The sequence below is a fragment of the Pan paniscus genome, chromosome 21, assembly GCF_029289425.2.
Source record: "Pan paniscus chromosome 21, NHGRI_mPanPan1-v2.0_pri, whole genome shotgun sequence".
NCBI lineage: Eukaryota > Metazoa > Chordata > Mammalia > Primates > Hominidae > Pan > Pan paniscus.
The window spans coordinates 69,551,332-69,565,356 of NC_073270.2; the positions used below are offsets into that span (position 1 = coordinate 69,551,332).

General features: G+C 59.1%; 1 protein-coding gene across 7 annotated transcripts in view; it reads right to left on the minus strand.

Annotated features, from left to right (window-relative positions):
* Positions 1–283: 283 nt before the first annotated feature.
* The window catches only part of ZBTB46 (zinc finger and BTB domain containing 46), an 88,676-nt gene continuing 74,934 nt past the window's right edge, over positions 284–14,025 (minus strand). For all 7 annotated transcript variants that reach the window (XM_034952101.3, XM_034952099.4, XM_034952102.3 and 4 more), the window contains 2 exons: positions 7,493–7,668; positions 284–2,253 (listed from right to left, as the gene is read on the minus strand). In XM_034952101.3, coding sequence (XP_034807992.1) covers positions 1,882–2,253; positions 7,493–7,668 — 548 coding nt within the window. In that variant the 3' untranslated portion in view covers positions 284–1,881. The remainder of the gene's footprint in view (positions 2,254–7,492; positions 7,669–14,025) is intronic.

The following is a 14,025-nucleotide window of genomic DNA, read 5'->3' on the forward strand; positions in this document are numbered from 1 at the left end:
TGAGAATTCTCAAAGAGGCCGGGGTGGGGCTGGCCTGGGGTGAGGGCTGGAGGGCTCCGCTGCAGCTCCCTGGTAGCCATGCTGTCCCCCTGGGGGACTCGTGCCAGAGCCACCCACCTTGCTCGGTAAGAGTGGGCAGGGCTCACCGCTGAGGGGCCAGCGCTTGCCCCGGCTCCTATCCCCACACTCCGTGTGCAGAAAAATCTTGGCCTCTTTCTCCAGCTTTGAGGAGCCCACAGCCTCCGAGCTGAGGGGTGTGTGTGATGACAGCTCCAGCCAGGGCACCCTGTCATTGGTAGAACCGGGGGCCGATGTCAAAAAAACAAAAGCCGTGACTCCTGCGCTGTACCTGGAGTCCTCCATGTACTCCTCCACAGGACCCCCGGCCAGCCCCAGCCCTCCCCGAGCAGCAGCGGTCAGGGAAGCTGGTGCTCTACCTGACAATGTGGGGAAAAGCCTGGTATACAGGCTAGAAAAAGAGAGTAAAAACTCCTTCCACGCAGCCCTGAAGCTCAGCACTCCGGGGGGTCTTCACACGGGCAGGTCCTGGAGGGAAGGAGGAGGCCACTGCGCCCACCTCCCATCTGAAGGCACAGCACCGCAGTGGCAGCCTGTGCCAGAGGAGGGGGTGAAGGATGGAATGTCCTCGTGGTGAGTGCTGTCAGAGGCAGGCCTGAACGAGAAGACAGGCCGTGGCAACTGTCCCGAGGCTGTGAGTCTAGGCAGCCTGCCTCCGGGACCCCCAGGTGGTGCACCACAGCACACACCCTGGGACTTTTGCTTTTCACTCAGGAAAAGAAAGAACATGTGAGTGCTTCTGAAAACACAGCAAGAGGACTTGAGCACAAGCTAAAGGAAAAACAACCCTATATAGTTTCTTCGAGTGAGAAAAATAATGCCAAACAAAATAATTTTATGTAACTACCTCGATATGTCTCTGACTACTTAAAAATTTGGTTACCCACGCGGGGAGGTGTAAGCAGCACACTGCAGTTAGGAACACCGCCTCCAGTGTTAGCAGCAAAGGCAGGAGCCCAGCTCCAGCCCGTCCAGGAGGGGTCAGCAGGAGCGGCCGGGCTGGGCCATGGACAGAACAGGACGGGCAGAGCCCGGGGTGGATGTGGCAGCCCAAGGCTCTCCGAGGAAGTGCACACGACTGAGCCGAGGCCCTTGCAGAGGGAACCTGGTGTGGCCTGAAGTGGTGGGGGGCACAGGGCTGAGGGTCCCCTCCTGGAAGGAGCCCCCAGGGCTGTGTCCACCTAAGATAGCACCTGGAGCCCTCGGCCTCCAGCAGGGTCTGCAGCTGTGTTGTGTGTTAAGCACCAAAGCCCAGAGGTAAGACGGTGGCAGGGCTCTCTGTGCACCTGGATTCTACAGGCTGCCACGGGCCACGGCTGCAGCCACAGGCAGTGACCTGGCTGCTAGGGGAGGGGAGGGCGGGCTCCAGCCGGGCTGACCGGGTGTCTGTAAAACTCTGCACCTGCTCAGGCCAGGGGCCTCTGGGCCGAACACGCCACCCCGCCCAGTGCCCACTGGACCTGGCCACAGGCCCATCACGTGTCCAAGCCAGGCTGGCCATCACAGGGGCCACTCACACACCCGCACCACCTGCTGGGGACTTAGGACCGTGCTCTTCCTTCACTCAAACCCACCCTGTGCCCTCCCCCAACTCACTTCATGTCTGGTCCCAGAGCACCCCTCTTGCTGGGGTCGCACCTGCTTAGCCCACAGGGCTGGTTTCCGTGAGGGGTGGGTTCAGGGGGAAGCAGAGGAGGGGCCGCGAGAGGGGTGAGCGTGGCCCTGGCCCCGCAGTGGAGACCCACCGGACACACACACGGGTGGATGAAGCGAGGCAGCCAGCGACCCTGCCGGCGGGCGGGCCTAGGAGAGCCAGGCGAAGTCCTTGTCAGGGCCTCCTGGGGGGCTGCGCGGCCGCGGCGAGTCTTCTTCATCCTTGTCGTCCGCCAACAGCGCATCCTCAGGGGCCAGGCCCTCGTCGTCCTCGCCCAGCTCCTCCGCCTCCCCTCGTGGGTCCTCAGGGTCCTCCAGATAGGGCCCGTCACCTGGGAACAGCGCCTCTGGAGAGCCCTCGCCGCCTCCGCCGCCATGGTCCAGGGGCCCGGCCATGCCGCGGCCAGCACAGTCGGTGCACACACCGTGGCGCCTGGAGCCATGCCTGATGCCCACGCTGGCGGCGGACATGAAGACGCGGCTGCACACCTTGCACACATACTTCTTGTCCTTGCTGTGGACCTGCAGAGGCAGGGCAGGGGGTGAGCAGGGCCTGGTGGAGGTGGGGGGGGCAGGGGGTGAGCAGGGCCTGGTGGGGGTGGGGGGGGCAGGGGGTGAGCAGGGCCTGGTGGAGGTGGGGGGGGCAGGGGGTGAGCAGGGCCTGGTGGAGGTTGGAAAGGGGGGCAGGGGGTGAGCAGGGCCCAGTTGGGGTTGGGGGGGCACAGCCTCCCGGGCCCTCCGAGCGTCTGCATAGGCAGAGGCTCCCGGTGGGGGAGGCGCGCAGAGACAGGAGTGCTCAGACCTTGAGCCCCAGCTCCTATCAGAGCCACACAGCAGAACTGCAGGTGGCACCAAGGCAGCCCTGTCCCAAGGGGATGCTGGCACGAGGGCGGCACTGCCCCTCCCCTGCAAACCCAGCCCCTAGGTGGGCCAGTCTCAGCGTCTACACTGTGTGTCCAAGCACCCCCACCAGAGGCCCCCTGGGTTGACACACTTCTCACAGGGGTCACACCACCAGCCTCTGCCTAAAAGCCTGGCTTCCTCCAAACCTCCCTGCAGGACAGGCTGAGGGCCCCGCATTGGACTGGAGCTCACAGAGCTCCTCCTGTACCCAGCCGTGGCCGTGCGCCCTGTACAGGGCGGGCTGGGGTTGGGGCTGCCAGCCGGGCAGGTGGGCCCACACCTCAGCTTGGCTGCGTGGACACCCCCTCAGCTCCTGACCCCCTCAGTCCCTGACCCCTCAGCCCCTGACCCTGACTCCAGGAACGTGTAAAGGAGGCAACTCCCCCACTCTCAGGCTGTTTCAAGGTCGACTGAGACATGCAAGAGAGATGAGCACTTATGGTCAGAGGAGGAGGTGTGGCTGCCAGGGAGGGCAGTCGTGCTGTGCCCTGTGCTGGGCCCGGCAGGGAGACGGGGCAGCACCCTGAAGAGGGCCCATGTGGCAGGACGTGAGGTGCTGGGTTCCTGGAGGGTCTCAGCACTGGCCTCGAGGCCTGAGGGAACTACCACACACTGCTGGGGACATGTGGCCCCAGGTGGGCTTCTGCTGAGGGTGGGTGTGGACACCTGTGCTGTGCAGAACCAGACCTCAGACATGGCCAGGGATGGGGAGAGGTGGCCCTTGTACCCACTCACGGGCACCCTCGGCCAGGCCAACTAGAGGAGGCCTTGGGGGGCTGGCCCTGATCCCTCACAGCACAGCCCCTGTCTCTGCCCTCCAAGGACCGAGACGGCAGGACCCACAGAGGACCCCAATAGCAACCCCTGGCCCCTGGCCAAGTCCACACGAGGGGCTTCTCTGAGGTGGGCTGGCCTCAGGTCAGTCCTCCAGGCTGAACCCGGCAATGACCCCAGGCTCCCCTCGGCTCCTCCCTCCATCCACAGGGCTGTCTCCCGGGGCCTGCAGCGCCTCTGAGGCTGCACGGAGAACTGAGGCTGGGATGTGCTTGTGAGTTTAGCTCTTCCTTAAACCATTCCAACTCACCAGTTTTGTCCCATAAGCAAGTACATACATAATCAATGTGTGTCATGGCGGAAGACGGTCCTGCTACACTTGCAAAGACCTCTGACGGGCAGGCACCACAGCTACCACCTCCCCATCCTGGGGCTGGGCCCAGGCCCTTACGTACTTCCTGCCTCAGTGTTCCGAATCCACAGGCCGACAGGCCACCCAGCACGGCCCGACCTCCCCTTCTAGACCCGCTTCCTTGAGGGCAGAGGTGCCTGTAACTTCTTCCACAAAGCCGGGAACCATAAAGACCTCACTTCTCAAATGTCTGCTTCCAGAGCAACTGTGTGAGCTCTAAGCCTGGCCCGGGATGGGCGCTGTCCAGGGATGCGAGACCTTCAGGGGCAGCTGGTGGCTTTCAGGGCCAGGGCAGCACCACACAGCCCACCTCAGATGCCCAAATACGCTAACCCTAGAAACAGAGCCTCAGACAACTTGGTGCCAGAACTGCTCCTTTGGGCTTTTGTTTTGCTGTATTTTATTTTATTTATTTATTTTTTTGAAACAGAGTCTCGCTCTGTCACCCAGGCTGGAGTGTAGTGTTGCCATCTCGGCTCACTGCCAGCTCCGCCTCCCGGGTTCACACCATTCTCCTGCCTCAGCCTCCCAAGTAGCTGGGACTACAGGCGCCCGCCACCACGCCCAGCTAATTTTTTGTATTTTTAGTAGAGACAGGGTTTCACCGTGTTAGCCAGGATGGTCTCGATCTCCTGACCTCGTGATCTGCCCGCCTTGGAGTGCTGGGATTACAGGCATCAGCCACCGCGCCCAGCCTGTTTTGCTGTATTTTAAACCAAGGACTTCCAGAACAAAAATTCAAGACAAGCCACAGTAGAAACTTCCCAACACAGTAACCTGGTGCACACAGGCCCAGGAAGGGTTGGAGTGGGGCTAGTGAAAAACACTGAGGCCCCTTGAGGCCTAGGCTCCCATGTGTGCAGGGGCCAGGGCACCTGAGGAGGCAGCAGGGGCAGCTTGGGGTGGCACAGGGACCATGTGGCCAGGGCTGGATGGCTGGGAACTCATGCAAATGGGCAAATGCCCTGGAAGGAAGCAAGAAGGAAGATGGGACACCTTGGCAGCCCGCCCAGGCTCTGGGGCACTGTGGCTGCAAGAGCACGGCTGGCCCACCCTCCAAATGTGGCCCTGCCAAGGCGTGGGGGGTCCTGCCCCAGCCACTGGTGCTCTTCCTGGAGCGGGTGGAGGGGCCACCCAGGCCAGGGAAGGGCTGACAGTGCTCGTAAGTGCCATCGTGAAAGTGGAGGCTGGACCGGCTGGAGCTGCCGTCTCACACTCGGGTCTCCACGCTCTCAGGTCCAGGACCCCAGAGAAGGCCACACGCAGAGCCTCTCCTCAGAAAAAGTCAAGCCCCATATGCTTGCTTGTGTTTGTTGTTCTTTAGAGACAGGGTCTCACTCTGTTGCCCAGGCTGGAGTGCAGTGGTGCAATCACAGCTCACTGCAGCCTGGACCTCACTGGGCTCAGGTGATCGTCCTGCCTCAGCCTCTCAAGTAGCTGGGACCACACTTGGCTAACTTTTTTTTTTTTTTAATTTTTTGTAGAGACAGAGTCTCGCAATTTTGCCCAGGCTGGTCTCAAACTCCTGGCCTCAAGCTATTCTCCTGCCCCAGCCTCCCGAAGTGCTAGGATTACAGGCATGTGCCACCACACTTGGCTTTCCATATGTTATAAGTACATTTTCCAGGGAATTATGACCCCCTGAAGCCCAATCATGAACCCCAGGACAAAAATCCCAGCCCTGGTCGGACACAGTGGCTCACACCTGTAATCCCAGCACTTTGGGAAGCAGAGGCAGGTGGCTCACTTGAGGCCAGGAGTTCGGGACTAGCCTGGGCAACATAGCGAAATCCCATCACCACAAAACGCAAAAATTAGCTGAGCATGTTGGTGCACACCTGTAGTCCCAGCTACTTGGGAGGCTGAGGTGGGAGGATCGCTTGAGCCTGGGAGGTCAAAGTTGTGGTGAGCTGTGTCACGCCACTGCACTCCAGCCTGGGTAACACAGTGAAACCCTGTCTCAAAAAAAAAAAAAAACAAAAAAACAAACCCTAACCCTATCCAACGAGAAGCAACAGGCAGCCACACTGAACCTCAAACAGGATCAAAACGCTTACTGAGAGGTTAATATGGATTTGCTGAAGAAAGGCGTTGCAATCCATGTTGTTAAAACGTGTTAGCACCTATCAGTTTAAAAAACAAGATGCGATTTTCTCTGAATAGGAAACATGTCGGCCTGGTGCAGCTACCCCTCCCCCCGCCCCCGCGGCTTTTTATAAGTGGTTTGTAAGATCAGCCCTGTGGCCTGTGTGAGCAGAATCACATCCTCCGCTACGGAAAACAAGGCTGGGGCCCCCGCGGCTCCGCATGGATGTGGGTCTGCTTCTGGCCTTGCAGACCTGCCATCTCGCGGTCCAGGGGCCCCCTCCCAGGACTGTTCCTTCTCTACTGTCCTCCACCTCGCAAAGGCAAATGTGGGGGCATCAGGGAAGGCCAGAGCCCAGCACTAAGCCCAGCTCCATATCCACTCCAGCACACATCCCAGGCGGCATCCGAGGGCCTGGAGTGGCCCTTCGCCCACAGCCGGCCAGGCAGACACGGGGAGGCCAGGGCCCTGCACCCCTCTAGCTCTGCAGCTTGACCTCAGGGAGCTCCCACAGGGGTCGTTACCCCAAATGGGTATCCACCACTGCGCTGGAAAAGCAGAAACCAACAGAACCTGACCCCTGGCGCTCGGTTCCGCCCCCCGGTGGGTCTCCCCATAAGGCCCCGCCCCCCGGTGGGTCTCCCCATAAGGCCCCGCCCCCCGGTGGGTCTCCCCATAAGGCCCCGCCCCCCGGTGGGTCTCCCCATAAGGCCCCGCCCCCCGGTGGGTCTCCCCATAAGGCCCCGCCCCCCGGTGGGTCTCCCCGTGGAGCTCGGCTCCTGCAGGTCCGCTCCGGAACCTGCTGACTCTCCTGCGATTCCTAAACTGGCAGCGATGCTCCAGAGCCTCTTCCACCCCCACAGCAGCCCCACCTCAGCCCGGAGCCCGGGGCGCCTCCACTGCCTCTCCTCACACAGCTGCCCGCCGCGAGCTCCCCCTGCACCCTGCGCCTCGGGGTGGGCGTTCCAGGACTCCCCGAACCCTTGGGGCCGCCCCGCTCTGGGCTGCCTGTGCCCCACCCGCCTCACTGGTTCATCTCACCCACTTGAGATGCCCTCGCCAGGACTTTTTTGGCAAATCTGCCTCCCTGTTCCCAGGCTGCCTTTTTCTATTATTTCCTCCCCAAGCAAATCCATCCACTCCACACCTGCTACCTGACAACGACCTGCCAGTGCTGAGCTCCAGGGTGGGCGCGGTGGGTGCAGACAGGTCGGCAGGCACAAGGACAGGGTTCTCCCTCCCGAGGCAGGGCGGGGGCGGGGGGCGCAGAGGTGGCTGAGGGTTGGGGGCTCCAAGCAGAGCGAGCTGAGTTTGCCGAGGCCTGGCTGCCTTGGGGGCCAGCAGGTGAGCAGGGTGGGCCGAAGCCTCTGCAGGGGCCATGTGGCCCAGCCACACCCAGGAGGCCGGGGCAGAGCAGACAGGGACCCTGTGCTAACCGGGGCGGATCTCCCTGCCCTGCTGTCGTCCCCCCGTGCAGAGTGGACCCGGTGTGGGGTCCGGGGCGGTCTGCGCCCTCATCAGGACCCGCCTGCCCGGACATCGTGGCCACACGCAGCGCGCGGCACGCGGACCCTCCCCGCACTCACCAGCGTGTGCCGCTTCATGTGCTCGCGCCGCGTGAACTTCTTCCCGCAGATCTCGCAGGGGTAGGGCCGCTCTCCCGTGTGCGAGCGCATGTGTCGCTTGAGGATGCACTGGTGCATGGCCGAGAAGCTGCAGTACGGACACTTGAACTTCTTCCTGATCACCGTGAACTCATTCACTGAAAGAGAGGGACCCGCGAGGCGTCAGCAGGGCTTGGGATGTACCGCCCTGCGGCCCACAGACCACGGCTGCACGCCGCAGCCCAGCAGCCAGGACGGGCTGTCTCCCACGGCCACCCACTGGGGGCTGGTCAGCACTGCGACAGGCCAGGCTCCCCCACCATCTGCATAAATTGTCCCACCCACTGTCTGGCAGGGGCGGTGCCAGCAAGGCTGAGCCCCACCGAGCTCAGGAGCCCCAGCTCTCAGGAGATCTTTCCATCCAGGCCAAAGGCAGGAGGCAAGGGGTAAGAATGGCCAATGCTGAACACAGTGCCCAGTCCCTGCAGGACCCTCCTTCCAGCCCTCAGACCCCACTGGGCATCTGTGGGTAGCAGGCCCTGGGCGTGGTGTCCGATCAGACGCCTCCCTGGAGGCAGATAAGAAACACTGTGGAGTAATACGGACCCAAAAGTGTGCAGGCGAAATGGGAGACATGGGTGCGACTCAAAGCCCTGGGCTCTTCTTGCTGGACGCCGGAGAAGCAGCCAGACCCATTTAATCAAGTTCTTTTCCCCCAACCCTGAGACCCAACATCACTCAGTGGCAGGAACTCCACACCACCATCTCCATGGTGCGTGCCCTGGGGCCAGGCTCAAAAACCTGGGGGACCCTCAGCACCCCCAGTGCCGTTATGCTACTCAGGCCCAGATACCAGCACGTCAGACCTGGGCATGGGCCACTGAGAGAGCCCGGAGCAGCCACGTCCGCGGGACCCTCCGGGAGACCCACCTGAAGCCCGGTGCACGCATGTGCCGAGGGCTGCTCACCCTGGGATTACCATGTACTTGCTGCTGTGCAGGACATCTTCCCCTCTGCATACTGTGACCACCTTTCAGTGCCGGGATTTTTAGCTACACAGCTTTTGGATGTTTGAACACATCATAATTAATTAAACAGGCACTACTGCTGAACACTTGTTTCTGTGTTTTCACCCTTGTGGACCCTTCAGTGAGGCTCCTACAGATGGGTCTTTGCAGCCCTCTGCCACCTCCTGAAGATAAATTCTGACAAGTGGGATAAGCACCTGCCCTCCTGACCAGCAGTCCCCACTTGCCCTGCAGGGAGGGTCTACTGAGGCTCTGGGGGCTCCAGTGGACAGGCACACCCCCATGACAAGGATCTCCCAAAAGGCAGCTCTAACAGGAAACTCAGCATCTGCCAGGAGCGCTCATTTTGTGAGACTGGAGCATGTCTGTGTGGCCAAGACACAGAAAACCCCGGAGGCCCCGCCTGGCATGGCAGCACCTCTGACCAGCTGGCTGTGTTCGGACGCATGTCCCCGCCGCACATCCCCCGAGCGGCTCCTGACGAGGAAATCTCAAGCTCTTCCTGGCCTGTCCTCTGTCAGCCACACTGTGCCCCTGGCTCTCCTCCGTTGAGTCAGTAACAAGAGACTTCTCTTTACCGCCACCGTCCCCCAGGCCACCCTTCTCACCCTGACAGCGCCTGGTTCTCGCATTATCACACCCAACAGAGCAAACACTCCACACATTCTAGGCTGGAAAAGGAGAGCAAGGAAATGCGTTTTTCTATTAGTTTATTTAAAACAGCGTTTTTTTCTCTTTTTTTAAACAAGATGAGGTCTCGCCATGTTGCCCAGGCTGGTCTTGAACTCCTGGGCTCAAGCGATCCTCCCGCCTTGGCCTCCAAAAGTGATGGGATTATAGGTGTGAGCCACTGTGCCTGGCCCAAAACAACTTTTTTTTTTTTTAGACGGAGTCTCACTCTGTCACCCAGGCTGGAGTGCAGTGGCTCGATCTCAGCTCACTGCAAGCTCTGCCTCCCGGGTTCACATCATTCTCCTGCCTCAGCCTCCCGAGTAGCTGGGACTACAGGCGCCCACCACCACACCCAGCTAATTTTTTGTATTTTTAGTAGAGACGGGGTTTCACCGTGTTAGCCAGGATGGTCTCGATCTCCTGACCTCGTGATCCGCCCGCCTCGGCCTCTCAAAGTTATGGGATTACGGGCGTGAGCCACCGCGCCTGGCCAAAACTCTTTTGAGAATATATTCGTTCATGGTTTCTACTCTTCCTATATAAACATGAAAATTAAAATTTTGAATTATATATTTTAGCCATTTTTATTTAATTCAGACCTACACGTTAAATATTTATCTCTGTACAGAAACCCTGTATTTTTTTACCTAGAAAAACAACTTAGAATGGACATGAGCAGGACTCAGCGTTAATAACCCCGTGAGAATAAACGCCACGGGCCCAGGGCAGGGCCGCAGCTGCGGACGGTCCCCTCACCACCTGCATGTGCTGAAGCTGCCTGCGATGCACTTTGGCTTTTTCTTAATGCTCTGTTTTCCGGTCACTGCCATAACACAGCACCACAAAGCGTGAGGCTCAGAACAGCCCGGTCCACTCTCTTGCAGTTCTGAAGGCCAAAGGTCGGAGATCAAGGCATCAGCACGGGCTGGCTCTCTCCAGTAGCTCCAGGGAGGGTCCCTCTGGCCTCTTCAGTTCCTAGTAGCTCCAGCTGCCCCTTGGCTTGTGACCGCATCGCTCCAGTCTCTGCCACCATCGGTGTGGCCTTTTCTCTGTCTGTGTCTCGTCCTCTTCTCTTAGAAGGACACCTGTGACTGGACTTAGGACCCATCTGGACAATGCAGGAGGACCTCATTTTGAGATCCTTCATCACATCTGCAAGACCTTTTTCCAGAGTCACATCCACAAGCTCCGAGGATCAGGACGGAGTGTTCACTGCTCAACCCACGACATTTGACTGACAGTACTGTGATCATTGAGGGAATGTCACTGGCTGTCATTACTAAAATAATTTCTTACTGGAAACAACACCTTCCCTGATTTATTTGTGATTTATAGTCTATATATCTTAGAAAAAACTTACATCGCGTAGCTTCATTCTCATAAACACTGGGAAGCCTTTAAAGTCCATTTGGTAACAGGAATTAAATAAAAAAGCATAAAGATCATTACACGGAAACGGGCACTCTCGCGACCTGTCCTAAAAACGGAACCCTTTGCCAGGAATCAGGTGTTCTCGCAAGGAAAAGGCCAACTTCCAAAAGAGTAACTGAGAAGCGATGCTATCAGAGCTGGCGTGGACCCCCTAAAATAGGACATTCAGCGACATCCGGCTGCGACTGTACAGAATTGCCCCTGTGAAAACACTGCTGTCATTCGTGCCGGACTGGAGGCCTCCCCTAAGCTCAGGGAAGAGCAGAGGTCTCTGGCCTCCCTGCACCAAGCCAAGTCGGCTGCATGGCCACCTGCCCTTGGCCCTTCCTCTGTCCCCTCCCAGTGCGCTTTCCGCTGCAGGAGAATCGGACCTGTCCTAAATAGCCACTGTACCAGGGAACATTCCAGAACCTTTTCATGATAGTGTCAAAGACTGCAAGAAACCAGCCGTGAAGCAAATGGACTGGCAGTTGGCTTCAGACGGGCAGACAGGGGACAAGGCATCTTCAGAGGGTTCAAGTTTGCTGCTTCCTGAGTCTTCATCACAAAACCATCTTGATATTGAATTGGTCTGGATATAATTTTCAAAAGACTGCACTTTGAGAGCATCTCCGAAAGGGATCCAAACATCAACTGTACTTTGTTTTTTTGTTTACAAATGTATTACGCTGTCACTTAACTCTGTGTTAGAATGTGATGAAATTGTGATCTGTCCAGATTATTTTCAAAAACGTTTTAAGCCTTATGTAAAGTGCAAACACATATACAGCTCAATGAACTTTATCTGCGTACACCACACATCGCCACTCAAACAGGCACTGCGTGTTCCCAGCACCCTCGAACGAGTCTCTGGCCCTCCCCTAGTTGTAACCCCCAGAGAGCACCCTCTGCCCTCAATCACCACACGTTTTATTGCCCTAGGGCTTCGTATACGTGGGATCCTACCCTCGTGTTGGGCTTTCTTCACTAGATGTGGCCCGCACTGCTGCCTGGAGAAGGATGTGGTTGTTTGTTGTGCGTGGTACTCCATGACACCACTAAGCCACATGTCCATCCTGTAGATACCAGTTTGGGCCTATTGAACAATGGAGATCTGATGGCTCTTACATGTGTCTTTTGGTGACTTAAGTTCTCATTATTTCTGTTGGGCATGCCCTGGCGGGGAAGGGGGGCTTCTGGACCACAGGGTGTTCACCTGCTTGGCTTCCGCAGATATTGCCAATTTTCCAAAGATTTATGATTCCTCTCAAAGTAATTTTTGTGCTTGGTCAGAATTAGGGGTCAAGATTCACTATTTTTGGGGAGGGGAACAGAGTCTCGCTCTGTCACCCAGGTTGGAGTGCAGTGGTGCGATCTCAGCTCACTGCAACCTCCGCCTCTGGGTTCAAGTGATTCTCCTGCCTCAGCCTCTCGAGTAGCTGGGATTACAGGCACTCATCGCTACACCAGGCTGATTTTTGTATTTTTAGTAGAGACGCGGTTTTGCCATGTTGGCCAGGCTGGTCTCGAACTCCTGACCTCAGGTGATCCACCTGCCTCGGCCTCCCAAAGTGCTGGGATTACAGGTGTGAGCCATCGCGCCCGGCCACGATTCACTTTTTTCCTCCATGTCAATGTCCAGTCACTCAGCACCATATCTTGAAAAGACCATCCGTCCCACACTGAGTTGCAGAGAGGGCTTTCTGGTGCCTCACGGGCCCTGGCGGCGTGTCTACCCTGCATCACCACCACAGCGTCTCCACGACGGCAGCACTAGAAGCCTTGATGTCTGCATCTGTCAGTCCTCCAGCTTTCTCCTTCCTTTCCAAGATCACCTTAGCCATGTGTAGGAACCCTGGCTTTTATTTCCAGGTTTCTGATGCCCTGACATCTGGGGTCTCCATGACCCTGCAGGAACTTCCCCTCCCAGTTCCTAGAGATAGCAGTCGGAATCACCTTTGAGTGCACCTTTCACAGGTGAACCAACCCGTCCAGAGCTCACACTCCCTCCACCCGCCCCATCCAGAGCTCACACTCCCTCCACCTGCCCCGTCCAGAGCTCACACTCCCTCCACCCACCCCATCCAGAGCTTACACTCCCTCCACCTGCCCATACAGAGCTCACACTCCATCCACCCGCCCATACAGAGCTCACACTCCCTCCACCCGCCCATACAGAGCTCACACTCCCTCCACCCGCCCATACAGAGCTCACACTCCCTCCACCCGCCCATACAGAGCTCACACTCCCTCCACCCGCCCATACAGAGCTCACACTCCCTCCACCCGCCCATACAGAGCTCACACTCCCTCCACCCGCCCATACAGAGCTCACACTCCCTCCACCCGCCCATACAGAGCTCACACTCCCTCCACCCGCCCATACAGAGCTCACACTCCCTCCACCCGCCCATACAGAGCTCACACTCCCTCCACCCGCCCCGTCCAGAGCTCACACTCCCTCCACCCGCCCCGTCCAGAGCTCACACTCCCTCCACCCGCCCCGTCCAGGGCTCACACTCCCTCCACCCGCCCCGTCCAGGGCTCACACTCCCTCCACCTGCCCCGTCCAGGGCTCACACTCCCTCCACCTGCCCATACAGAGCTCACACTCCCTCCACCTGCCCATACAGAGCTCACACTCCCTCCACCCGCCCATACAGAGCTCACACTCCCTCCACCCGCCCCGTCCAGGGCTCACACTCCCTCCACCCGCCCCGTCCAGGGCTCACACTCCCTCCACCTGCCCATACAGAGCTCACACTCCCTCCACCTGCCCATACAGAGCTCACACTCCCTCCACCCGCCCATACAGAGCTCACACTCCCTCCACCCGCCCATACAGAGCTCACACTCCCTCCACCCGCCCCGTCCAGAGCTCACACTCCCTCCACCCGCCCCGTCCAGAGCTCACACTCCCTCCACCCGCCCCGTCCAGGGCTCACACTCCCTCCACCCGCCCCGTCCAGGGCTCACACTCCCTCCACCTGCCCCGTCCAGGGCTCACACTCCCTCCACCTGCCCATACAGAGCTCACACTCTCTCCACCCGCCCATCCAGAGCTCACACTCCGTCCACCCGCCCATCCAGAGCTCACACTCCCTCCACTCGCCCTGTCCAGAGCTCACACTCCCTCCACCCACCCATCCAGAGCTCACACTCCCTCCACCCACCCCGTCCAGAGCTCACACTCCCTCCACCCGCCCCGTCCAGGGCTCACACTCCCTCCACCTGCCCCGTCCAGGGCTCACACTCCCTCCACCCGCCCATACAGAGCTCACACTCCCTCCACCCGCCCATCCAGAGCTCACACTCCGTCCACCCGCCCATCCAGAGCTCACACTCCCTCCACCCGCCCCGTCCAGGGCTCACACTCCCTCCACCCGCCCCGTCCAGGGCTCACAC